Source organism: Rhea pennata, chromosome 4 (assembly GCF_028389875.1).
Source record: "Rhea pennata isolate bPtePen1 chromosome 4, bPtePen1.pri, whole genome shotgun sequence".
NCBI classification, from domain to species: domain Eukaryota; kingdom Metazoa; phylum Chordata; class Aves; order Rheiformes; family Rheidae; genus Rhea; species Rhea pennata.
The window spans coordinates 73,708,336-73,736,225 of NC_084666.1; the positions used below are offsets into that span (position 1 = coordinate 73,708,336).

Here is a 27,890-nt window from a genome sequence, read left to right on the forward strand (position 1 = left end):
TCCTGCCTTGCAAAGCGAACGGATAATTCTGGATAATTCTCCTCTCGGAGCAGTGCAGTTCACTTTTTTCCTTCACATGCATGTGCACAAAAAGACTTACAGTTCACATTCATGATTAATTCAAAGTGCTTTCTGAAAACAAAGCAAGCAATCCCTCACCTGAAAGGCACAACAGGATTTTTCAAGGTGATAAAAGAAGCCAAACGATATACAAAATCTACAGTAAGATTCAAAACCAGAGTCACTTCCCACTTCAGAAACCTTAAGGACATTGTTGAAAACGCTCGAGTCTGTTCTCACTACAGCAGTGGCACTGTCAGAGACTGACAACAGATTAAGGTTATTAAGGCGTCTTCTCCATCCGCCTCACTCCATCAGCATGCTCCCGCGCTGCCCGGGAGAGCGCCCTGCGTGGGTACGCGTATTCCACACGATCTGGTGTGCTCATGATGAATGCAAGCAGACAGGATCCTCACAAACCCCAGTTTGCAGCTTGCTAGGAAAAGCAGAGCTGAGCTATTTGTGCTACAATGACACCCACAATTAAGGAATTACGCCATTAAAAGCCCGCCTCAAATACCGAGGTGACATTATTCACCCAGAGTCATTGTGGCCCAGTTGTGCACAGCAGCTAACCACACAACAGCTGCATTTCACCCACAAGGTACAAGGGGGGGAAAAAATCCTGCTCTATTCCGCCTAGTCTCCATGCCGAGTTCAGGAGCTCTTCCGGTGCGCTCCACCGGCCTCCCCAGGCATGAAGGATGCCCTCTTGACTCCTCTCACTGCTGGAGTACAAGTCACACCAACAGTCAAAAGGCCGGGCTGCGTAAGAACCTACTCTGACGATCAACGATCAGACTGGCAAACAAGCCACACGTTGGCAGCCTTTAGACGGTACTATGTTATCTGGTGTCACTGCCAGGAATAGCTCCCCTTGGAAAGCATTCCTCCTAAAGTAATGCCAGCAGAGCCTGCAGTGATGCCAACCCCGGTAACTAGTGCTAGGCAAAACAGCTTACTCCTAAGGACACATTAGTAATAGTATCACATTGCTGCTTTGAAGTGAAACTGGTTAACTGCATATAAGATTACACAAAAATAGAAATAGGAGGAAAAAATTGTGTTTCAGCGTATGTTAAGGTTGCTGCTCTCACGCTGAGCTCATTGTTGTTTTCTTGCCTCCTTATACTTCCCTATCAATGTAAATGGGTTTTTGCCCTTTGCTTTACAACTTTATGAGCAATATGGGGCAAAAATCTTGTTCTGTACACATGGGCACATGCGGTTTAGATACAAAAGTTAGGCTGTTAAGGTCAGCCACAACACAAATAATAATTGTTTACATGCTTTGAGAAGAAAGGGCATCATTTAGACAAGAGAGTGTTAAAATTACCAGATTTAGTAACAACAACTTATTTCAGTAACTGATTTATTCTAATTTATTTTTATTTTGCCTTTGTACTTGCTATTCCCCATAAGAAAGGTCATCTTACTATCACTCAGTAGTATAACTAGAAGGTATTTATCTACATATATTTAGGCTGCTATATAGGTAAACAGGTATTTTTATAGTCTTCATTCTCATTATTTGATTATGGTAGAAAGCCATAAAACAAGAGATGTAAGTTAAAACACACTAAGTCAGCATTTTAAATAGGATTCTGCCTTCAAATAGACCACTTGCATGTCAGAATGCAGAAGGAAAAGAAATATTTGCATCTATTTTGGAATTAGAAATTGATAAATTAAAAAGAAAGGAAATACTACTTGTGGTTACTGGATTAACAGCTTATAGCCATCACATCTGAATATTTTAAAGTTAATAGGTCTCGTCCCTTCACAGTTGGTTTACATTAATATATTTGGCCTAGTATCACGAAGGAAAAGGAGAAACAATGTGATGCAATCAACTTGTTCTATTTCTTAATTGCTTATTGGAAAACACTACTGAAAGAGATATAAAAACTGAAATGATAAACATCTCCTCCTAGCTATGGAGGAGGCTACTGCTGTCCAAAGCAGCTTTAAAGAAACCATCAGGTTTTAATTCTAAGTATTTAGCCAGGGTTTTTCAACAGTTCAGCTGTTTATTTTCTCCAAGGCTTTTATAGTGGACATGTACATTTCAAATTTTTGTAGTTCCTCCATAAAATGATTTCTAAAAAGTAAAATAATGCCAGTCTTTTTAAAAACTCCAATGTTAACCGCCTTGAGATCTTCAAGACAGGGTGAACAGAGCAAACCATTATCTTAATGAAAGACTCCAAACTTTCTTTACTTGAGCATGATGAATGATGCTTTGAATCACTTGAGCACGCAAGAGCTGTAACCCACAAAAGTATATACAAGTAAGTGTATTTAATTCAAAACTGAAAGAAAAAAGCTACAAAGAAAGTGGATAACTACACTATTAGACCGTGGAACTCCACAAAGATGCTAGGACAAATTATTTAATAAATTGTTTTAGCCTACAGAATAAAGCCCAGGGAGAACTTTGTGTAAGTGAAGGGGGGGAGGGGAGGGAGACAACAAAAAAACCCACCAAAACCCAACCACCTTAACCCTAGCACAGCTCTAGACATTGTTAGCCATATGCATATACACACACACACACACTTACATATATTCATTTTTTTATATATATATATGAAAAAAATTGGAGGCTAATGCACATCACCTGCAAAGTTTTGAATTAGTGACCTTATTCTTTTTTGTTACCTTCTACACGTCAGAGAACACTGCTTTTGACAGGAACTGAAAATTTTGAGTACCTTTAGAAAGACAGAGACTAAAGTTCAGCTTGAGTGACCCACCTCTGACAACCTTACCGATAGCGTGGACCTATACTTGCTATGAACAAAGAAAGAATAATAAATAAATAAATAAATAAAGAGCATTGCTGTAACACTGCTGTTGCTTAATATAATGTTCCAATAACTGCAAATCCTATACCGTATTTCTCAAAGATCCTGTGAGGCTAAGGGTGTTTTCTTTTTGGTTTATCATTCATTAATGCACTGCAGCATTTTCAGAGCTGCACTGCAAATTAAACTAAACTCAGGAGAGAGAGGGAAAAAAAAAAAGGACGTATTCCTGTCAATAATTTCATAAAGGCTAAAGTTCAGTAGGAAGATAAAAATGCTGTGATTGCTGGCAAAAATACACCATGAAGATTTGGCTTCTAATGGGCACAGGTGAACTTCCAGCTACTTTAACCTTTTCTTTCACTAGTACATCAGTGAAGAATTTCTAATATATTAACAGTGTTGATATAACGCATCTCTATGCACAATATCTTTGGTGATAAAACATGCAATGCCCAGCTAAACGGGAAAAAAAATCAAAATAATCAACAGAATACATCATAGTGACTTAAAAAAAGAAAAAAAGAGAGAACCAGGAGATATAACAACGCCTGGTATTTTAGAGTAGCTAACTACATCTTATTACACCTCAAGAAATGCCCCCATTTTGCTAAGATAAGAATAGGCAACCTTCTACTCTGCAGCCATGAGCAGCTCAAGTGAAGTTCTTATGTCAGAGTATGTTATGTAACTGGCAGCAATGGCTACATAGTGCAGGCAGAACAGTTTTCCAAGGAAAAAACAATTACCCAGGAATCAAGGCTGCTGAGACAGTAGTACGAGGATGTCCTGGGACACAGCTGCACGTTACAAAGATCATCACACCAAAGCAGTGGACCAAGGTTCTCTTCAGCATTTGTGACTCCAGGAAATGCCACCTCCCTGTGCTGCTCTTGGTACACACTATATGCCTTGTCGTCAGGCACATGAAGACTCTGGTATAACCATATAAATTAAAAGATATAGATTAAAGATGACTGACCAGACCTGCCCTAAAGTCACTAGCAATGTTCATTTTAAACTTAATTTCTCAAATGCCACTTTTACCAAGGAAGGAGATCAAACCACTGGTTAATTTTGTATTTGCACCTGGCTTGGAGGAGGAAAAAAAAAATAGCTGCATAAATGCCTGAAGTCCAGGATAGACCCTAAAATAGCAGAGATTCTCTTGGGACCAATAGAAGTGTTAACACATGCCAAGTGAAACCAAGTACCTTTGGCAGCTAGAACAACTGGCAGATCCTTGAAGCTACGATAGATACACAATATATGTGCTTAAGTGTATTACCACTTAAAACCAGCAAGGGCAAATCCTTTCAACTTCCTGAGCTAGGTACCATGAAACCCTTACAAAGTACAAAATGAAATGACAGAACACCACAAAAAAAATCCCTGCCTTCATGAGGTCACCACTGGAGTAGCTTTCTAGGAGAGGAACCACATGGAGACATCTAGTGTATATATATGAAACTAGTTACTACCTCACCATAGTGAGAACACCTGCGGAAGATCTGGCGAGGAGTCGGTGACTGGTGGAGTACGTGACAGCAGGCCCAGTGGGCAGACCTGCACACTGACCAAACTCCCATCGTGGCCAGGCACGCACGCTCCGTTTTGTCAACAACATCTAGCTGCTTCCTGGGCAGCACCTACTCAAGGTTAGTGCAGCTGAGATAAGGAAACAGCTCGAGCAGGTTTAAGGGGCCTTTACGGACAAAGAGTTGAGTCCTGCCTGGCCATCCAACCCGTACCTCCAAGTCCCATCGGCAACCCACTCTCTCGGGGTTCCCAGGGCTCCCCAGGCAGGCTGAAGGGTGAGAAACAGGATAGAGTTTCGCAGCTACCAAAGCACAGAAAGAAAGTTTGCTCAGAATCTTTGCAGTAATGGAGTAAAAAGTGTCCCCCTGCACACGCTTTGTGCTGCACAACTTTATTGGTCTTTGGAAAAGACTTGGCCTTAAGAGGAACTTACTAGCTTTAGAAGAGCATCGACACAGATGTCTGTTAATTTAGAAAGTGGAAGAGAAAATGCTGATAATTCTGGGTTCTTTCAAGGGGCAAGGACAGGGGACAGAGAGAGCAAGGGGAAACAAGTCCAAAAGCTGGGGTCACATGAATAGCCTTAGGGTGGACAACCTAACAAGTAGTTGTTCAGTGAAAGTCAAATGGCCTCTAAATGATAACGCTAGTGGCAACAACTCCCCCCCCAAACTGTGAAAACAATTAGAGAATACAAGTGAGTAACATTAGTATCTTCCCTTGTAGAAGCAAAAATGAGACATTATTGCTTCCTCTATGAACAGAGGTGAGGCAGAGCAACTGTCTACAGGCTGTGGCTGACATTTGATCATAAAAACCCACTTGTATATTGTTATAAGAAATCAGCATACTTTGCTTACCTAACAAAGGTTAAAAAAGCCTTTCATTTTAACGCACTTCTAAACCCATTTATCAGAACAAAATGCAGGAGCAGGAGAAAGAGTAGGTGAAATACAGACTGGATCCTTGATGATTAGAGCCTGCAATTTTTTTTCAAGTTATTGACTGAGGAAAGACGAGATGCTTCCAGCCACATCCAATGACAGTTTAGGTGCTTAAATATTTTTCAAAATTTTCAGCTTCTGCTCACCTGATCTAATAGTAGAGGATCTGTCAACTCCACAAGGTTGCTAAACAGAAAAAAAAAAATCAATGCTTCTTTCCTCTGAGTAGGATACAGCGGTACTAGAATACAGTGTAAAGTTGTTAGGCATCAATTAGTTGGAAGCTACCACACACACACACACACACACACACACACACACACACAGAAAGGGGACCCAAGAACAGTCCACTGGGAACACTGCAATAGAAATCCATTCACTGGCTCTCGCTACCCTCCGACTCCTCAGGCACTTGGGACGGAGTGAAAGAACAAGTGTCTCACAGTTATTCGGCCGCAGAACCTAAGTCCTCCTCACCAGGACTGTTGACATATAACACTAAGAAAAAATAACAAGGACACTTAGAGAACTAAAAAACCCAGAAGAACAAGCAGGAGTTGTTTTTGCAAATCTGCTTTAACAAGTTTATATTTCATGAATGTTTATTAAAATTCCTGTTCTATCATCTTCCAAACTGAATTGTTGTACCAACATGTCAGTATAAAATACATGACTTGCACTACAAAATCTTTAGTTTGTCACATAAAAATTTTCTATGCTATGCATGCAACAGGACCACATCTTCCTCCTTGACGACAAGTGCTCTGTTGCAAACATACTGCAAGACTCAGCTATCCCATGACCTGTAGCTGTCTTCTTCACATGAAAATGAATTCTCACATAAGTGGAATCACAGCATGCTTCCATGGAAATTAGATTACACACAGAGCACAAAAGCAATTTTCACAATCAAACTAACAAAGTCCTCAAACATAGTGCACGACCAGAAACCCCCACGAGTCTCAGAGAACCTTTCAAGCAAAACAAAAGCTGAAAAGAGAGAGGGGAAAAAACACAACTAAGTTTTGAATGACAGCAACACGTCATACAAATTGTCAATGGTTGAAATCCATTATACTTACACAAGTGAACAATCTTCTAAAAACCAGCATGTTAAAACAGCTCAGATATTTAAGTCTGAATGATTGGATAACCCACTCTTTACCATTAGAAAATCATTTTACATTGCCCAAATGTACATAAATTATAAAGCAAGGAAGAATGGTCTAGCCACTACTGGTTACAGAGAGAGATACTATGTAGTATTACTGGGGGGAGAGAAAAAACAAATTAAAAAAACTCAAGCAACCCCCAAACATTCTTCCAGAACTATTAGTATCTAGGGGACTAAACCACTTGAAGCTCAAAGTACTTCCTCATGCACGGCCCACAGCTGTCACCACACTATCACCTGCCAGAGAATAACCACTAGGGTGCAAAAACACATAGTGTGAAATCACTTGATTTGAAATGCAGGCTAATATCAAATTTTCTTTTTTAAATTATCAGTCAACATTTTCAGCATTGGCCTTTTGTGGCTCCGAGAAAGCAGAAAAAATAACATTTCCATCTGGTTCTGAAAACACACCAGGGTCAGCCAGCTGATAAATCTGTTCCTTGAAGAGAACTTCCTGTCTCTTAAGGGTCTAATCCTTACTGGTGCTAAGGAAATTCCAACATGCGCTAAAGAACAAGTGCATTACTAATTCTGCAAACACTGCTTGCCAAGCCAACAGAGCAACATTTTGCAGAACATCATCAATATGTGTGTATTTGACAAATGACTAGCATGTCCAGGTTAAGAAGGCAAAAAGAATTACACTTCAATTTTTAGCATTGATCATGGAAATAGCTTCCACATGCATCTATGTTCTTCCCTTTTCTCTTAAAGAGAACTGTTGTAGCTTGCATCATCACATTAACATTTAAGCATTAAACACTTATTTACCACACACTTGCTTACTGCAACTTTCCAGGAGAGAACTGGATATATCTCCTTGCTGCAAAATACTTCAAAGTAACTGTTTGTTTTTGTAACAGGAAACAATATTCTACTTTCAGACAAAACCTCATGCCAAATAAAAATAATACAGAAACAAAAAAATCAGAAGGTTTCCCCTTATCCTTCCAGTGGTTTGCATGCCAGCTTCTGTCATTTTCATGACATTAAAAAAATATGAAAGACAAAAAAAAAAAAAAAAAAAAAAAACTATACAGATGCTCTTATGAACATTAAATACATTCTGAAGGTGTTCCCAGCCATGAATAACCCTAACTTTGGGTCTGCAGATACTAAGGTCTTTGAATTTAATGAAGCATTTCTAGCCTTAAGTTTTATACAAACTTGCTAAAGAGGCCAACAGAAATATTCCGTAACAACAAATTTAAATTAGTAAAATTTTCTGCAATATTTTTAATTACAGCATTAAGAATCAGTAGTGGAAAATACTTACCTATGTAAGGAATTCATCTTGACTGAAATACTAACACGAACATGAAAAGTATATGTGATAAGGCCCAAGAAACAAGATTAGAAAGAAAAAAGTGCTTATAGCCTTTTAAGTATTACCTATAATAAAAGTCTTACTTTCAAAGTTTAGGATGTCTCTTAAATGTCATGCTACAGATAAATGCTGAACATACAGTAATACCACACTAAATACACATCTGAAAGCAAGAAGCATGGAAACTGCCATTAAAGGCTTGATATCGATTTCCCCACGGAGTTTTACTAGGAATTATCATATTGGGCACCTTTTAAGATTAGGCTTGCTGCCAACCATTTCAGTAAGAGCACATTTTAGCACTGTATTTACGTACAAAGGTTCATCACAACAGAGATCTAATCTAGCAATTTCACAGAGGCTTTGCAATTCAGGAAGCGCCATGATTATGCAGTACATTACACACATACTTCAGCAGCATTGCCCAGTCAGAAGGTAAAATGTTATGCAGTTTATTTTACAAAGTCTAACTGAAGCAGATAAAAATACATGCAAGGTAGGGTATTTCACTTCCAAATATAAGCTAGCTTGTATAGAAGAGCATTTTGTACTAAAAATTTGATTCCCCATGTGTCTTACGCAATAATACAGTTCTTTTCAAAATTAAATTTTAGAGATGAAAAAGAGATAAAAACATATGGCCGTAACTGCAATGCATTCAGGGAAGTACTTCAAAGAGGCAGAAAACAGCGAGAGCTGCTACAGCTCCTATTTCTTTTGAACTTATCCTTTACATCTAAGTCCGCTTCTTTCAGTATTGAATCCAATGGAGTACTGAAAGAATGAAGAATAGCTCAATGAACAGTTTATTCACAATAATTTGTCCGAAAACATGCTTCTAGCTGCAGATCTCAGCAGTTCTACCAGCCTTAGGCATGACAACACTGCACAAGTACAGAAATCTATATATTTGCAGAGGGACCGAGTTAAAGATAAATAGCTGTCCGTAAGCAAACCATAATGCCGCGATTGGTTGTGATGACAGTAACGCTATCACCCCTCCCTCTCACTCTGTCATCTAAATAAAGCATCTCCATATTCCTTTTGAAAAAAGGTATTTAAATAACCAGGAACACGCAGTAGCTGGCTGGTTTTTGTGCAATGAAATTCCACGTTAGGGTTTTGAGACGAGAGGTGAATTGATATCAACAGCAGAAATGCCAATCTGAGTAAAATCTAGACCTCTGCTCCAAAAGCTCATGGGTCACTTCAAAGGCAGGCTTCTCGGGTCTCTGGAAGTCTCATAAATCATCGCTCAAAAGGTTCAATAGCTTCTGGGCAGATAGAATATAAGAACAAACTACTAAGATTTAGATAAAAACTTCAGAAAAAAATCTTGCAGACAGAACTAGCCAGACAAAGTAAATCTAATAACTAGTAACGCACAGTATTTCTTATAACCTCTGTTTTCAATACCCTGAAAGCAACGTAGGAGTATTTACTGTACCTTACTCTATCCCTAGAGATACTCCATTTCTGGAAGCATGCAAAGGCCATCTGAAGGAACAGTTCTCTGCATGTCCCTCCATTGATGTGCTATCTAACCTTTCCTATCCTTAAGGGATACCCTTCTCAATTTGACTTCCACAGCCAACAACCTCTGGTACCAATGTGACAAGGCAGCCCTCCTCTGTCTGAATTGAAAGTGATCCAGACAGTTTATTTCATTCTCAGAATTTGAGAGAGACAAAGCAACTTAATGCAAAGCCTTAACTTTGTTTCTCAATGGAAAAAGGTAGTCTAGTCCTCTCTGTTTTTCTGTTGCAAGATGACCTAGCTCACAGCTTGCCTCTTAACCCATCCAAGAAAACTTTGCATATACAAAAGATGCTTTTGTTGATGGATAACTTACAATTTTCTGGATTGGAGATTAACAGCACCATTGATGACTGGACACTGAGGCTGTTTGTGCAGAAACAACTGGGCCTGGGCAGGTTATATGATGTGGTTCAGTACTGCATGAACAACTGCCCTACTTCATAGCTACACTTTGTTAAAGCATCACATACTCCAATAAGCCAGATGTACCTGAATCAGCCAGTGTCTCAGCAGCTCCACCCCCCTCCCAAAGTAAAAATTGAGCTCTGCAGCACCTGAGATACTAGCTTTGAATCAGCACCAGCATAGCTAGACACAGATCAGCTTCCTCAAGTGCCACGCTGGTGTCTGTGCTAAGCTGGTAGTGCTCCAGGGTAGAGCATTACCCGAGCACAGCACCGCTTGAATGACCAAAACCAGTCAGACCCTAAAAGTAAGTTCCCCCCAAATCCAGCCCAGGACATTCACCACAGTGGCTCTGCACCAGACTAGCAAGTCCCATCCAAGGCAGCACCGAGCTGCAAAACTGTACAGCATCTGCATTGCAGAGGGCAGTGATAGGAAAAAAAGAGTAAGCAAAGGCAAATATAACAACTTACAAAAAAGATTCCATCAAGAATTTTCTTTTAAAACCCCAAATAATTGACCAGTGGTCAGAACTTCCCAGTCAACCTGCTGTCTTACTGACATAACACCAAAACCTATCTTCCCCTCTAACAGTGAGAAAGGCTTCTTAGATTTCTTAGCCATTCAGGTAGCCAAGGGAATCATTCACAGGTAACTTAACCCCTTTGAGCAAGTTTGTAGCTCACATGCAATTGTCATTTTTTTCTTCACAGATAACACAAGTGACTATTCTTCCTCATTTCATCATACCTCCTGCCTTGCTAATCCCCCTGCTGCTATTAGCACGACCACCAGAACTATCCTTCGTTATAAGTTGATTTCAAAGAAAAAAAACTCCTAGGGAAGTAATAATTTCAGTGAGTAATTTTATATACCAAATGAAATTATGAATAGGCTAGTTCATTTCTTGGTTTGCTGTATTTGCTCATCCATTTAAACCAAGTATACACAAGCACACGTCAGCTACTCCAGGCAACTGAAATTCAGAAAAATCAATGGTGTGAAGACACAAAAGGCAATCCTTAAGAAACTCTCTACAGTGGACATATTTTCTCTCATTTGCTAGGAAATTCTTCACATTGCATATGATGACCCAAGATGGGTCTAGTACTACTGGCATATTATCTAAATGAAAGATTTTATCTGCAAGTAGGCAATCTTAATGTAATAAAATTTTCCTAATTAGCTATAATCTATCAATTTTGCTACTATTTCAGTAATGGGTAAAAATACTGCCATTCCTTTTATGCATTCTCCATTTTCTTACTCTTTTACACTTTACGTTTTGTCTTTAAAATTGCAGGGTTTGTTTTGTTGTAAAGCAAAGAATTACAAGATCACTCAGCACCACATTTTTCCACAGAGAGTCTTTTGTTTAAGCTTACTGAGCTAGAGATTGCCTTAAAAATACATGTCATGCAAAACAAAAAAGATTATTCCATAACAAGGCTATGATTAACAAAAGGTAAGGGGAAAAATTAATAATGTAGGTCAGCAAACTCACTATGTTTGCATACATAACAGTGGAGTAAAAGCAAATAGTCATTAACACGGTAAAAAGATGTATTTGAAACAACAGATAAAATAATTTCCTTCACTTTGCCATTCTCTAAAGACGACAAGATACGGAGGCAGTTTGTCTTCGTTATTCCCAAAGGGTCACAGGTCGAGATTTATCAAAAACAAAACAAAGCAAATTAATGAAAGGAAAAAAAACCCAACAATAAAAATCTCATTCCTTATCAAGTTATCAATTTATGATTTGTAAGGTAAGTAGTTATTTCATCAGTTTCAAGGAATACTGAGAAAAATATTTTTTAAAAATCTAAAGAGACATTTTATATTCTTCATCATAAATTAATCTGACTTTAATCACTAAATTTAAAATTATAGTTCCCAAGGCAACCATAATTCACTCAGCTCACACCATCTTATTTCTACTCCACATTCTTTTAAGCAAGCACCTCTTTACATAGCAGACCATATATTCCAACAGTGTACACCACCTATGAGAAATAGGCAAGATAAATAGTTTAGCAATTGTACCATGTTTAAATTAACAGTTACCAAGCATTATGGATGTGATAGTTTTACACTGCACAGTTAGGGGTTTTCAGATTCATTTGTTTGTTTTTAGCAAGGAGAAAGATTAACAGTTTGTGTCACCTCTGCCATGTTTTTAACAAAGGTATTATCAGTTCTCTTCTCAAGAATTGCTAGAAAGAAAATCCACTTGCCCATGCACCAGTTATGAAGACTCCTTTTTCCCCTGAGAAGTTCTGGGTAATTTCAGCTTCCATTATAATTTTAAATGGAAAATCATCATCTTAAGAACGTTGTCTGTCTAAAAACTGGTCATTACCTACGAATAAAACAACTATCTGTTAGGATTTTAGGATTTGCTATAAGGAAAAATATCAAAGGAAACGTTTTCATCTGTTTTTGCAAGTAGTTCTCTTTGGAAATTTGACCAGTTAACTGCATTATTTTTCTTCTACTCTAATTCCCTGACTGTATTAACCCAGCAGCATTGCTAAAGCTGTCCTGTCCTCCTTTGACATCTGCCCGTTCATTTCCATTTGAACATTTTCCCTCCTCCATTCCGTAGCTGCAAGGGTAGACGAGATCTAGGATCAGAGCTGGGTTAAAGCTAGCTGTCTGAGCCCAACCGCAGGCTGTCACAGCACTGCTCCCTCTTCACCGCCGACACTGGCGTTCAATGGACCTTTCGTTGAGCCATTCCCGTGTGTTAAACTGGGAAGAGAACTACTCCACAAAGAAGTGAGTGATTTCTGATGGGTTAGCATGCTGAGATGGCACAGTTCAAAATCTACAAGCACCAGAAAGGCTCCAAAGAACCACACCGAACTCAGCTGCTGGTCTGGATGCTGGGGAAACCCAGGAACCTCTCTCATCTCACCTCCATTCCCGGCTTTGTGTTTATATTCTCTGCATAGTTTTTAAAGCTGGGTGAGGGAGAAGTTTCAGGTCAGTGAGTGCTTAAGGAGCATCACAAAATCAGTTCAAGGCAACAACGGGAGCAGGAAGGGCAGAGAATATCCACTTTTAGCCATGGCAAACCACTAGACTGTATCAAGCCATCTCATGCAGATACACTCCAATCTAGAACATAAACCAAGTTAGCTTTAATGCAAATGAGTCTTCTACGGTGTGGTCTGCATGAGCCTGCCTAAATGCTTCTGCTGCACACCAGAAGGGAAAACATGGCAGGGGAAGGAGCTGCCAGGAAGGAGCAGAGTCAACTTTTTCCAGCAACAAAGCAGCAAAACATGCTCATAGGATTACAGTAGTACATAGTCATATATTTTTCTAGGTCTCATAAATAAGCGGGAGAATAAAACTTGAGATAGAACGTAAAAATACAAAAACAAGCAGGAAAACTCTGCCTGAATACTGCGTCATTATGAATTAACTAAGTTTCATAATAACACAACGCTTTCACTTAGTAGCAAATTTGGCCTCCTATGTTATTTGCATATATGCTGTGGGGAAAAGGAAAGGCAAAAGAGCATTTTGCCTGAGACCATTGAGATTTTTTATGATAAAAATGATTTGAACAAGCAGCCAAAAATACACAGGAGAAAAATTCACAGGAATATCAGATTCATCTGAAGATGACATGCTTCATGAGGGCTTTCTGCATCCATAACAGAAAATGTTGTTCTAGAGAGAGAGAAACAACTACCATCACCAAGACAGTAAGTACAGTAATGGATTGGGTATTTATCTACAACTCATACAACAAACTAGAACAGAGAATCCCAAAACTAAGGATGCAACCCTAATGTTGGTCCCAACACCTTCAGTTGCAGAAGTAAAGCTTGTGACAGGGATGTTGGAGGGGTTAAGGAGCCATGAGCCTATATGTCTGGTTTTGCAACATAAGAAACTTGAAATTCTCACACCATACAGCTATGCACCTCCATCATAATCATAGGATTATTCTTGAAGTGTCTCTTTCTCTTAACTTGTAAGAACAACCTTGTCTTCACTGTCATTCTAAAATATGGGAAGAAAATTCAGGTATTTCTTTGAAAATAATTATTTCCTGTTTATTGTCAGCTGGGTCCACCACATTCATGTTATGTTATCTAGCAAGCCTAGTCATACGCTCTGTTGAGAGCCACATGCTGCTCACCATTTTTCAAAACTGTAGAGTAGATCAAGCTAGTCAAACGGAAGGCTTTCTAGAACACAAATCCTGGGAGCAAGAGTTCATAAAACCATTTTTTACTTATTACTCAGAGCTCCTGCAGCAAAGAAGAAAAATAGAGTTTCTCTCCTAGGTGCTTATAACGAATCCCATAACTGTAGCATATGAGCTCTTTAGGACATAAAAGTATGTTTCTAACAGCTTGTGAAATAGGAAAGCACTACCTCCATAGAACAGAAAAGGAACAGGAACACAATCAGATTAAGTGACAGATGAGGAAATACGGTCGGCTGTCGAACCAGAGATCAAGAGCCCTCCCAAAATCTGCCTTCTGCCTTGCTTCTTTTTTAATAAAGGTTTTCAAACAGGGGTGTGTGTGTGTGGGGGGGGGGAATCTAGGAGGGCTTAGATCATCTGCTACTCAAAAGCTGAAATAAAAGACAGATGCCAACAGCATGAGTATCAATGTCTCCTAGGCTGAAATCCTTCAGCAGTCTCCATCGCTAGCTTTCAAATTTGCATTGTCTAGCAGATATTGGTAGTTTTCAAGCCCTGTGGTGAAGCTTCAAGTAATGACCATGATTGATACACTTCAGACCAATAGCTTGCAGCAGTATGCATCAAATTTATTACGTTTAAGGTTAATAACATTATATTTCTTGGTGCTTGTTACAACCTAACCTTCAAATAACTAAGAACTGAAGATGCCTTATATGAAGGGTGTTTGATGGTGGATCACAGGTATCTCTGGAAGACAGATATACATGAAGTATATACAAAACGAAGGAAGTTTAGAAAAGAAGTTCAGCGTCAAGTGCTCTGGTTGGGACTTTATACTGTTCCCACCACTATATTATGTAAGCACCTATGGGTGGTTTATTTTGCCATATGACTCATGTCTTCAGATCATGTTATCTGCTCTTTTATGGCATCAAGAAGAAATCAGCAGTTTACTAGCAGCCACTGTACCTTAAATAGCATCAAAGAAACAGACTTCACCACACTCAGAGGTTCAACTCAAAGATTCCTGTCTCTCCAGGCCAAGCCAGGGCAAGTGTCACCCCTCGGTGTCACTGTACAGGCCACTTACAGAAGCAGCATCACACATCTGTACTTACTACAAGACATGAGGTCTTCCTGCCATACTGAGTATCCAAGCAGAAAATAGCTGAAGTTTTTTGAGGAAAAAAAGTTAAAATGTTTAAACTGTTCAATAACAAAGAAAACTGAGCTTGGACACACACAGAAGTATAAGCATACATTACATAAGCAACATCAGACACTTCTTGGTAAGTAATATGAAAAATGAGCTTTGCATAACAAACTTTTGAAACTAGCTGCATTACAATAAGCACGAAATACCTCTTTAACACATAGGAGAAACTAGGCAGTATTTTTCAAGATGCTCTCTAAGTTAACCTTAAGCAGTGCTTTGCATACAGAGCAATACAAGCATATAAAACTCTTCTTATTGGTTAACGCCAGTATGTACAAGGTAAAAACCCAACACTTATTACTTAGCAACACATATGTAAATCGGATGTTTTGGGAATAAAATGACATATGTAATCCATTTTATTCTCAGGAAGGATTTCTCTGAATGAAAAAAAATACTCTCAGCTGGTAAACCCCTAAGCTAAAAAGCTATTCTGAATAAACTAACCAGGTATAGTAGGGTTTGCCTGTTACTAATTTCATGTAAACGTTCTAAGGAATATTCAGCATTACTTTTCTATATGCAGTATTTCCTATATTAATTATAATATGTTTCAGGCAACTGTTTAGAAGAATGAACTTACAGCAGGTCATTCAAATACCTGTTTTATCCTTACGTAACATCTCCTGACAGCTATCTTCCTGCTCACATTACGTTCTAGCGGACAAGTTCAGATGCTCTGAACACTGCAATGTTTTCCAGCACTCAAAGCTACCATACCAGAAGTTAATGTAATTAGTATACAGTGTGCACAAAAGTAAAGGCCACAAAGAACTAACACCACATTCTGATCAGCAATACATGTCATAATGAACGAGGAGCAAAAATGATGAAGCGAGAAGCTCAGATTGCTCCAAAAGACAGTCCAGCTAACGCACTTCACACCAGGGGACTCTCCATTTCCACGTATGGCTTTGGACAGAAAGCACGGGTCTGCCTCCCCGCTCCAGCGGGGGCAGGAACCACAGACAACACTGCGAGCAGTTTTTACCGCAACCGGTTTTGAACGAGGAACGCTGGAGTCCAAGCGGAGCATCTCCGAACACAAAGAGGGCCTGTCCTCAGGGAGGACAAAGTCCGCCACACACAGGTGGTTACAGGAGAGACCAGCCAGCTCTCCGCCAACAACCCAAATCCAAGCAGGGCACAAGGAGTTGTGTCATCGAGGAGCTGCGCGACGACAGTGCCGGGGGGGCCTAGTCCACCCCCCGCTTTGTGCGGCCTCCCGACGCCATCAGTAGCAACTTGGCGAGCAGAGCAGGCCGCCCGGCACCGCAGCGACGGGACCGGGACGCGCCGCCCGCCCGGGACCCTCCCCAACCGCCCCGCCGCGGCCGGGCAGCGGCACCGAGGCCGCCCCGGCTCCCCCCCCCCCGCCACCCAACACCCCCCCCGAGCCCCGCCGCGTTCCGTGACAACCAGCGCCCGGGGCGGGCGGAGGAGCGGGGGCGGGGGGCGGCAGGTGCCCGCGCGGGCCGGGAAGCCGCCGCGACCGTTGGAACGGCCGGGCCCCGCCAACGGCGGCGGGCGGCCGTTAGGCCCGGCCCTGCCCCCCCCCCCCCCCCGCCGGCCGCGCGCGTGCCGGGGAGGGGGGGGCAGGCGGGGGCGCGCGCGCGCGCGGCCGGCGGGGCCTCACCTCGGCGGGGGGCGGGCGGCAGCCGCCGCCGCTCCGTCAGCGGCCGCGACCGTATTTCGAAAGATCCGCCATTTTCACCTCGTCATCGCCGCCGCCCGCCACCGCCGCCGCCCGCCCCCCGCCGCACCTGCCCCCGCCCCCGCGCCGCCGCGAACGGCCCGGCACCGCGCAGCGCAGCGCGGCGCGGCAGCGCTCGCCTCGAGGAGTTACTTTCTCAGAGGGGAGACACCGAGGCAGCACAGACCGCAGCTCCGTCCCGCTCTCCTCCACTCCCGGCCCCCACCGAGGGGCACGGGAGGTGGCGGACGCCAGAGCAGGGCGGGCAGCGCTCACCTGCGGGCCGGGGAGCCCCGGAGCCCCCTCGTACCCGCTTCCTGCCGGAGCGCCACGGCCGCGGGGCTCCGCCGCCGCCCCTGACAGCTGCCGGGGGCGGAGGGACGACGGGGACACGGTGCTCCCTCCTCCCCGGGCGACCCTCCCGAGCAGGGGCAGCACCCGGGAGCCAGCCCCACGGCGGGGCAGTACGTCCGGCGGGGCCGGGCCTGCGCCCTCCCTGCGGGCGGCGACGGGACGCCGCTGTCAAAAGCGGCTGGGCAGCGCTGCGGCCGGCAGACACCCGCTTCCCCCGCCAGCCGCCGCCGCCTCCTCCTGCCCCCGGCACCGCGCAGGGCCCGGTGCGCGCCGCCGCCTTCGCGCCCCTCGCACTCACCGGGCTGGCGCTTTTCCTCCTCCTCCTCCGCTGCTGCCGCCGCCTGCTGCTGCTCCCCCCGCCGCCACCGCGGCCGCCGCGCGGCCCGCGCCACCACCGCGCCCCGTGGCCCGCTCTCACGCTACCGCGCCCGGCAGCAGCAGCGGCGGCAGCAGCAGTAGCAGCAGCAGCGCCCGCGACTCGCCGCCCTGTTTGTTCAAAATCACGCGCCCCGCGCCATTCCGCCGCCGCATCCCATAATACTGCGCAGCGCCGCCCTGGCAACCGCCGGCGCAGCGCCTTGCGCGCGCGCGCGCGCTCGCGCGCGCCGCCCCGCGCCACGCCCCGCGCTTCCGGCTCTCCTTCCCTTGCCCCCCGCGTCCGGGGCGGGGCCGGCGCGCAGCTCGCTCGCTGCGTGCCGCGTGCGCGCGGCTGGGCGTGCCCGTCGCGCGCACGTGACTTCACGCGCGCGTCGCGGGACGCGGCCGCTGCCTCGTGGGGCGCCGCGGCCGTGGCCGGCCCTTGGAGCTTGGCCGATGGCGGAGGGGGAGGGGGGAACCGCCACGGCCAGGGGTGTTTTCTCCCGCGCGGGACACGGCGTGTTTCCTACGCCCCGGGCGCTGCCGCCATGACAGGCCGGCGGCGCGCGCCACGTGACCGCGGCGCGCCACTCCGTGGGGAGAGGCAGGTGGGGGGTGCGGAAGCAGCGGCGCCTCTCTAGCCTCCCGCCCGCGGCTGCTCTATGGTAGGAGGAGGCGCGGCGAGGACGGAGCTGGCGGCGGCGCCGGCCGCCTCAGTGGCGCATCGGTGCCGCAGCGAAGATGGCGGCCGTGGTGAGGCAGGATCTGGCGCAGTTGATGAACTCTAGCGGCTCCCACAAGGACCTGGCGGGCAAGTGAGTGCCGGCGCCCTCCCTCCCTCGGCCGGGGCCAGGCGGATCAGCGGCGGATGGGGGTTATGGCTGGGGCCGCGCGGCCGTTAGCGATGGCGGTTGGGAGAAGGAGCCGCGCGACCGTTGTGTGTGTGAAGAAGGAGCCGCGCGAGCGTTGGGGGCGGGGGGAGCCGCGCGACCGTTGTGTGTGTGAAGAAGGAGCCGCGCGAGCGTTGGGGGCGGGGGGAGCCGCGCGACCGTTGTGTGTGTGAAGAAGGAGCCGCGCGACCGTTGATGCGGAGGGTCCGCGCGACCGTTGGAGGGGGGAGGGGGAAAGAGCCGCGCGACCGTGGTGTGTGTGTGTGAGGAAGGAGCCGCGCGGCCGTTGTAGGGGGGGCAGCGGGAGCAGCTCTTCTGGGAAGGCGCTGTCAGTAGGATGCTCCTGGGCCGCTTTTTAAAATAATAGTATTTTACCTCTCCTTTTTTTCCCCTGCTTTTCTATTATTATTGTTAAATTTAATGAAAAGTATCTCCGTGCTCTCGCTGTCCTAGCACGGGCTACCTAGCAGTGTTGCTGGGCCTTACACCCTCAGTGTAACTTCCCCCTGCTTCCCCATTCCTGGTGCTTCTCAGGTGTCAACTTCCTGCCTGAAACGTGAGCAGAAGTGATAGACCCTGGGACTTTCTTTCCAGGGCTTGCTTTGTATGAATTGTGTTTGTGTGTGTCCATTGTGTTTTTACGACAAGAAACTCAAAATTTAAATTTAAAAATTGAATAGGTATTTTGGATATCAGACTTGGGATTTGAGCTAATCACTGTGCATGTGCACTAAACATTTCGATAATAAATATTATATAAAAACAGGGTATATTCCCCGCCTATGTTACTGTCAGTGTGGCTGTAGTGTACTATTTACCTCCATCTCCCACCTGCCACTGTTCTTGTTCTCCTTGAAGCTGGCATTTTTGAACCTCTCTCACAGGTTCCTAATATTAGTACACAAGGGATATGTTTTTCTTTACTATTTCTGTGCCATGTCTTTACAGCAGAAGAGCAAAGCACTATCTCTGCAATATTTTGGGGTTTTTTTTTTAAGGCAATTTTCATTGCCATACTTGTAATGATAAACTATGTTACGGTGGAATGTAGTCCTGGAATTTTTTTAAAGAGATAGATAGCAGTTCCTGATGAATGTTCCTGGGATTTTAGCATAGACATTTGAGAAAATACACAGCTCAAAGATAAAGCAAAAGTAAATAGAAAAAGCATTCTTAAGGAAGAAAATCAGCAAAGAAACAGAAATACTTAATAAAAATGTAAAATATAACAATTCTTTTTTTTTTTAATTTGTGGGCAGATACCGTCAAATATTGGAAAAAGCTATTCAGCTCTCAGGTGTGGAACAACTTGAAGCTTTGAAAGCTTTTGTAGAAGCAAGTAAGTGTGTTTAGCATAATTGTTCACACACTAAGTGAAGGTCCAGACTGTGGGATTCTGTATGTGTTAGGTCTGCATGAGGCTGTATAAATGTATAATGTTCTAGTCATATTAGTAGTTAAACACGACTAAAAGAGGAACCAAACATCAGCATATTCAAAAATTAAGGGAATGCAGACTTAGAAGTTTTGTAAGTTAAGGTAACTTTCAAACCTATCAATGTTAGAGCATCTGACGGTGTATCTGAGCATTGTGTAAGGATGTAAAGTACTCTGTTGAATGCTAAAATGAGTATTAGATGCAAAGCTGTCTTTAAACAAACAACCCTTCTCCCCTTCCAGTCTCAAGTTAATGTGGAAGACTGCCAAGAAGAAATGGTTAGATTTCTTTTTGGTGTTGTATTAGTTGTTTGGCTTATTGAGTACTTCATTAAGTTATACCTGCTAGGTCAGATCTTGAATTTGGCGGTAAGCTTAGTGAAGTTCAGATTAAATGTTTACTTTGTCTGAAATGTTTCAGCAACTGAAAACAGCATATCAGAATGAAACATCTTCATTTCTAGTGTATATAGAGTGTCAGTTTCTGAGAGAATGAAATTCAATTTTTTTAAAAAAAATAATTTAAATATAGGGTTAAAATATTCAAGTTTAGTATTAAAGCAAATGATTGGGTGGTTATAGACCTCTTGGCTGGAAAACACTGACATGCATTTCTTAAATCTTGCATTTTTCTTCTGTGTATCTTTGAACCAGTGGTGAATGAGAATGTCAGTTTAGTAATATCACGTCAGTTGCTGACAGATTTCTGTACTCATCTTCCAAGTCTTCCTGACAGCACAGCCAAAGAAATATATCACTTCACCTTGGAAAAGATACAGCCTAGAGTGATTTCATTTGAAGAGCAGGTAAGAGATCAATGACAAGCACTTCTGGTTTACAGGCTTCGCTTTGGGTTTTTTTTAACTGCTAAATATTGTTAATCTTTAAAAATACTGTTGAAAACAGATATTCCTACCTAAAGTCCAATCTGGCATTTGTGTACATACAAAGCTTCTGCCAAATGCTGTATTTCGGACTGTGCAAAGAATACAGACTTTGTCTTTTAATCAGGATGCTAGGCATGTAATTCCTCTGCTACCGGAAAATGGCTTCTTACAATGATACAATACTCAAGCTGCTGGAGAAGCTGTCGGGATACAGACTGGTACTCATTGTTTTACATATTACCCAGCTAATGGAATGTGCAAGTGATACAAAGAGCAAAGAGAAATATTTTGCTAAGTAGCTTCTGCTGCTACTTAAACTAAAAAAAACCAAAAAACAAAAAAACAAAAAAAACCCCTCTTTTTAAGCCCAGAAATGTTGTATCAGGACCTTAGTTCTTGAAACCTCAACTCTAGCTAACTGCTGAATACTTTGCAGTTCTTTTTAGAATCTGTCCTTGGTTTTCTTGTACAAAGTACCTCAGCATCCACTGAGTACTTACTGAAGATGCTTATATAAAAATATTATTAAATCTAGTATTAGGAAAAAAACCATGCTGTTGCTGTCATGATTTGTATTTGCCTGTTTACCTCTTTTTAAGCAGCTTTAATTCTAAAGCTTAACTGAACATGCTTTCCTGCATGTTATAATAGTTACGCAGAAATTAAATCCAAGACATCAAATGGCTTCCACTTCCGTTTATAAAACCCGGATTCTAGCACTGATATTTTATCTGCAGACACCTGCACTACAAGTTAGAAGTTCATGTCACTCATCTCGCAGACTTGGCATGAGCTGTAAGTTGGAGGAATAACCTGTGAATTTTGATACTCTATTTCTTCGAAGTCTCCCTTCATTTTTAAAAGCTTATAAAAGGTTACTGCTTAGCACTCTGCAAAAATTAATGTGATTTGTTTTATCCCGAGCCAAAGATAAAGCGCTTCAAACAATCAGTTGTATGTGAAAAGCTTAGTCTTGAAGTTTGATGAAATATTTAAAAGCTCTTCAAGTGGGAGGAGTTTTATTGTATGGGTGCAGGCTTATTTCTGTTAGGCTGGGATGTTGGCCAGCTGGGTATTCATAATAAGAGGAGCAGATATTGTGAATGGTAATAAAAAAAAAATCAATCAGCTTTATAATGTTTGGGATTGATTTTCCTTTTGCCTAGGTTGCTTCAATAAGGCAGCACCTTGCATCAATTTATGAGAAAGAAGAAGACTGGAGAAATGCAGCACAAGTATTGGTGGGGATCCCTTTGGAAACTGGGCAAAAGTAAGTATTGCGCTAGATGCTGTTCTGTACTGTTGTATGTACTTGAATATGCTTGCTTCATTCACACTTCACCAAACCAGACAGTAGGAAGTTGGGTATGCGCGTTTTCTCAGTTTGAGTAGTTCAGGCCACAACTGCTAGCCCAATGACAGCCATTTAAAGTAAACATTATTCTAGTGTGTCAAATACTGCACTAGAAGCTTTACACTGTTTCTCAGTCTTGTTGATAACTCTTTCAGTAGTGTTTTTCACAAGTGCTCCTCTAAGGTAATTGTCAAGTTTGTCTGTCTGTGACACTGCTTCCAAATGTTGGCTTCTACAATTTGAAATGAAGACGTACAACTTTGATACTAAGAAACACAGTTGAGTTTTTTTTCTGAAACCCTTTCTATTACTTTTCTCCATCCATCCTTTCTATCCTCTTTCTCTGAATGTTTGTAAAAAGTATTAGTGTATGTTTTGCCAATATAGCACCCATTTGTTCAACTGCAAATTTGCCTTTTGATTGAAGTATCTCATCAATTATGGTAAACTGAGATTGTACACTTGGTTCTCAGTGGACAGTGTTATTTGTACTGGCATTTGTAGGAGACAGTTCTATGTTTGCATTCATCTCAACTTCCCTTACTGTGAATGGACAGTGCTAATTTTGGGGGTAGAGAAGAAGGAAGCAGGGTAAAGCAAAAGCTGCCACGTAGAAGCAAAATATGTATTTAGAACAGCAAGAAACAAGGGTAGCCATGGAGTAATTCTGAGTACTTGCTTTTCTGTTTTTTTGTTTTTACAGACAATACAATGTAGACTATAAGTTGGAGACCTACCTGAAAATTGCCAGGCTCTATCTGGAGGATGATGACCCAGTTCAAGCAGAAGCTTATATTAACCGAGCTTCCCTGCTTCAGAATGAATCAACTAATGAACAGCTACAAATCCATTATAAGGTTGCGTAACTTTATTGCGGCCTCTTTGTAAAGGGAAACAAATCCGTGTTGAGATGATTTTGTGCAATGCTACTAAAACTTTAATAACAACAAAGCAGATGAAAGGAAAATCTAACTGGCCTTAGGAATCTGAGAGCCACATCTTAGCAATTGTTAGGCAGCTCATTCCTTTTAATTTCGAGAGAAACCTGTAAAGGTTCCTTAAATGCCAGTTTTGCTGAGTTAATATTAGACTTCAAAATGTCTGAATTTTATTGGAAAATATTGCCACCTACCATTTTCTATAAACATAACAGAAAAAAATCATCTTTGTATTAAGGACAGCTGAGGGCTTTTTTTTTTTTTTTTTTTTTGAACAGTAGTTTAAATAGAAAATGCAGACCATGATAGTAGATCAAAGGCACAGGGAGTAAACCAATTGAACTTCTTTTGTCTCTGTGTGTGTGTGTCTGTGTGTGTGTCTGTGTATATATTTAGTATACTAATGTTGCTCAAATAGTTTTAGGAACTTTAAGATTGTCCCACCAGATAAACAGTTCTTGGTGTAATGTGACAGTATCAAAGTAGTATATAGGGGTTTAAAAATCTATATTACAAAGCAGCTGTGCCATTATGTGTACTTTATGGTATGATGATCTTGGTTTGTTGGTTTTGTTTTCTTTTCTTCCTGCCCCCTCTTGATTTAGTTTCTCTGTGCTATATTTAAAGCTTGCACTCAATTGCAAAAGTCAGTATTGACTATAAACATTAGAAAAGCAAAAAGGAAGGGAAAGAAGACAAATCAGTTGTTACTTACAGCGCTTAAAAACAAGTACTTGAAATACGTCAGCTACTATGTAAGTGCTAACTGCTAGTGCCAGTAGTGAAGGGGAATCTCAGTACAGCAGCTGTATAATATTTTAATAAACTTGGTTTCCAGTATTTTGAAATTAACAGTGCTTAACATGAGAACAATGCTGAAAAATGCCCATACAATACTCTGCCACATGACTTCCACAAGGCGTTTGAAAGCTAAGCTAAGCTAGTTTGAAGGCACAGACTTGCTCTTGCACAACTTGCCTAAGATGCAACTGAGCAACTTTTATGGTAGCTGTTACTTTGTAGTGCAGAAATTAATACATATTTGTCCTGTGCAGTCACCCCTATTAGCTTTATTTTACGGAGAGCTGTTTTCTTTCTAGGTGTGCTATGCTCGAGTTCTTGACTACAGAAGAAAGTTCATTGAGGCTGCCCAAAGATACAATGAGCTCTCCTATAAGAGCATAGTCCATGAAAGTGAGCGACTAGAGGCCCTGAAGCATGCTTTGCACTGTACTATTCTGGCATCAGCAGGTAAAATACACGTTACAGTTCTGTATGAAAGACCTACCATACTGAGTCCATATCCCTAAAGGAAGTCAGCCTCTCTGTTAGTGGTGGGAAGGGATCCTGTCCTTGTAAGATTTAGCAAGTAATCCAGAGCTGTGAACACAGCATCAAGAATCTGTTGGCAAACTGGTAGCTCAAAACTGGAGTACCTTTCACTATCTTGGCCAGTGCTGAAACGCCATCTTGCCTAAAGCTGCAAAAGAAATGACTGTAGGAAACAGTATTTTGGAATCAAATGCAGCAGAATTTCTTCTCTGATATAGCTTTGTTGGTTAGTTATATATCTCCAGGGAAAGATTTTTTTTGTGTTATCTTTAAATATGCAATCTTTGATTATTTATGAGGATTTTTTCCTGAGTCTTCTAGGACAGCAGCGTTCACGAATGCTTGCTACACTTTTCAAGGATGAGAGATGTCAGCAGCTGGCAGCCTATGGGATCTTGGAGAAAATGTATCTAGACAGAATTATCCGTGGAAACCAACTGCAAGAGTTTGCAGCTATGCTGATGCCTCACCAGAAGGCAACTACAGCTGATGGTACCTATTTCTCTAAAGCCTCATAATGCTAAGCACCTATCCACAGGAGTTAAGTTGGCCAGCTGCAGTGGATAAGCGTGTGATGGCAAAGAGTATGTTGATTATGTGATTCTTTAAGGTTATGCCCCAGCATGTTACCCTCAAAAGTATCATTTGGTGGTAAGGCTTTATACTGTGATTCATTTTTTTCTTATCAGCTCTTAAGCCTTTCAAGTACTCCTCTAGAATCTAACTTCTAAAATACTGATTTTTCCTTCATCCTTTTTACAGTCCTCTAACAACCCCCCTGTGTTTCCTCTCCTTGCCTCATACTTTTTGAGCATGCCCTTTAGAGCTTTTCCAGTTCCAGGGCGTGATTATAAATGTTTACTGCTTACATTGTCTGTGTTGATTTAAAAACCCAAGACAAAAACCCCCCACTTCATTTGGACTGTTTCCTGACTATTGACAGATACTGAACGGATAACTTTGATTTCACGTTATCTCCAACTTGTTTTCTGATTGATTGCACTGAGAACTTGATTCTTCCCATAACTTCTGAACAATATACTGTCTAAACTTATGATTTCACTGGAATCCTAACCTATCATCCTTAAGTGGCAGGTAGTTAATTTAACTATTTCACTCATTTGCCTCTTAAGAGCTGAACAAAACCTGAGGGTGTTAATCATCCTATGAGCACAGTAGGTTAGAGAGATTAGCTGGACCTCTTAGAGACACAAAGAGGCAAAAACAACAGTGTTTCCATTGGGCAAGTTGGGAACTGATGACATGAGAGCTCGAATTTCCAAAATTCAGATGCTGAGTCTTGTAGCAAAATCAGAAAAATGAACTTGAATCTCTGCCTCAGCCTAATATGTTCATCCCTAATACGACCTCTATTGTTCTAGAACTGAAATCAACTTTTTTTAACTTCTTGTCTGAAAAATTAACCAAATCCGGTTAATTTCTTTTTTTTTCTGTCTAGATTAACATTGATGCAAGGCAATGGGATGTGTCTAGGCTTTCTACACACTTTTTTTTTTTTTTTTAGGGGGGAAAAGCATTTTTCATTTGTTGTACTATATAAAACATTCCAATCTTATATTAATTGTTTTCTCATGTAACCCCTAAGGTTCCAGTATTCTTGACAGAGCTGTTATTGAACATAACTTGTTATCAGCAAGCAAACTTTACAACAACATTACCTTTGAAGAGCTTGGAGCATTACTGGAGATCCCTGCAGCCAAGGTACGCTTTTCTACATCTCATAATAAAATAGGGAACACCACAGAGGCATGAGGAAATAGTCATGGCAAATATTAGGACAAAATAGCAGATATTAGAAAACTAATAGATACTCCATGTGGAAAGGATGAAGAAAGTTAAATATTTAGCCCATTTGATAAGAGGAAGAGGTACATGATGTGGAATACACAAGAGTGGAATTTGGTGCTAGTGGTAGTATATCCAATCATTGCATTATGAAGTGCTGACCGTGGTTTGGGGATTTTTGTTTTTCTTCAGTGTGTGTGTGTGTGTAGATAGTGGAAAAATCCAAAAGGACTATGAAAACCTTAGCCATTTCTTACTTGTGTTGGGAATGGAAAAAAAATAACATTTTCCTTTCCATTTTTTCAGGCAGAAAAGATAGCTTCTCAGATGATAACTGAGGGTCGCATGAATGGATTTATTGATCAGATTGATGGAATTGTTCATTTTGAGAGTAAGTTTGCCCACACTAATTTTTTAGCAGCATTCAGAATGAGCTTATTGAATTGCTATCTTATAACAAGCAAAGTATCTTTCTTAATGATTTCTGTCCCAAGTAAGCTTACTGCGTCGTGCTGTGGCCACGAGGTGGCAGAGTTTGCCCTTGAGGAGGACTGCATTTCTACCTATTACACATTCTTTTACCGCAGGAAGGTGTGAATTTGTTCTTTCAGTCTCCATGTAGGAACATGTTCACCAGGAAGTTTTCTGCTCACTTCTGCTTTGCAGTGTAGGAGTTAGGCTTGTAACAGACAGTCAAAATCATTGTAGCTTTTGAATGCAGAAATGAGCGTGCTGTAGCTGCAAGGAGTGCTTCCTCTGTGAGGTAGGTGAGGGCGATGCTGGAGGAGAAAGTTGCAGTTGAAAAGGTGCAGGAATTGCCAAGACTCACTATGTTTTCCATGTTCTTTTGCAGCCCGTGAAGCTTTGCCAACTTGGGACAAACAGATTCAGTCACTGTGTTTCCAGGTTAACAACCTGCTGGAGAAGATAAGTCAGACAGCCCCAGAATGGACAGCCCAAGCAATGGAGGCTCAGATGGCTCAGTAACTGTGCAGCCATCATCTGAAGAGACGCAATCACCTGCTGTGCTGAAGGGAGGGAAGCGAGCAGGACTGTGAACCAAATGAATAACCAACCTTTGCTTCCCCACCATCTGCTTTTACCCTGTCGTAAGACACAATTAGGTGAATGCTGTTTGGTGTGAAAGTCTCCTAGACATGATGCTCTACTGCCTCCACATTGCACTCTGCTATCCTGAAAGCTGTGGTTTCCAAGTAGAAGAAGCTGTAATGTCTGGAGGAAGCTTTGTTGTTTATTTAATTTTCTTCCACCTTACTGCTATAGCTTTGTAGCCCATTATTTCCTAAGGTGCTTGTCCTGCTATGAAAAACCTAAGTGCCATGTTTCTTTTAGTTGTAATTACTCTAATAAAGGCTAGAACGAGCCACTTAAGTGTTGCAGGGACTGGCTTTTTACCTTTAGCAGTGACTTAATTAAAATAATTTCACTTGGAAATGTCAGTTTTAGCCACTGAAACTCAAAATTAAAAACAAACAGCTGTTTTTCTTCTCTACGTAAACTGTCATATGCTACAGCGTGCTAACCTGAAATGCTCACGCATAATGTTGACACAAAACAATCCAAAAGCGGCATGCCTACGAACATGTAGCCATAACAACCCACTTAACTCTGTGGTGACTTTTCTGGTACCTAT

General features: G+C 42.2%; 2 protein-coding genes across 7 annotated transcripts in view; one reads left to right on the forward strand and one right to left on the reverse strand.

Moving 5' to 3' along the window:
• LIN54 (lin-54 DREAM MuvB core complex component) overlaps positions 1–17,807 on the reverse strand; it is a 43,386-nt gene extending 25,579 nt beyond the window's left edge. For 5 of the 6 annotated variants that reach the window (XM_062574312.1, XM_062574311.1, XM_062574309.1 and 2 more), the window contains exon 1: positions 17,534–17,807. The gene's annotated coding sequence lies outside the window, so the exon portion shown is untranslated. Of the gene's footprint in view, positions 1–16,824; positions 16,872–17,533 lie in introns of those variants that run through there. The other variant, XM_062574308.1, reaches the window with a different exon arrangement.
• A 383-nt stretch (positions 17,808–18,190) lies between these two features.
• COPS4 (COP9 signalosome subunit 4) lies at positions 18,191–27,628 on the forward strand. The gene is made up of 10 exons (XM_062574313.1): positions 18,191–18,407; positions 19,742–19,821; positions 20,574–20,725; positions 21,973–22,076; positions 22,864–23,017; positions 24,199–24,349; positions 24,752–24,922; positions 26,037–26,152; positions 26,543–26,627; positions 27,090–27,628. The coding sequence occupies exons 1-10, from the start codon at positions 18,334–18,336 to the stop codon at positions 27,221–27,223; spliced, it is 1,221 nt and encodes a 406-aa protein (XP_062430297.1). The 5' UTR covers positions 18,191–18,333; the 3' UTR covers positions 27,224–27,628.
• Positions 27,629–27,890: the final 262 nt, after the last annotated feature.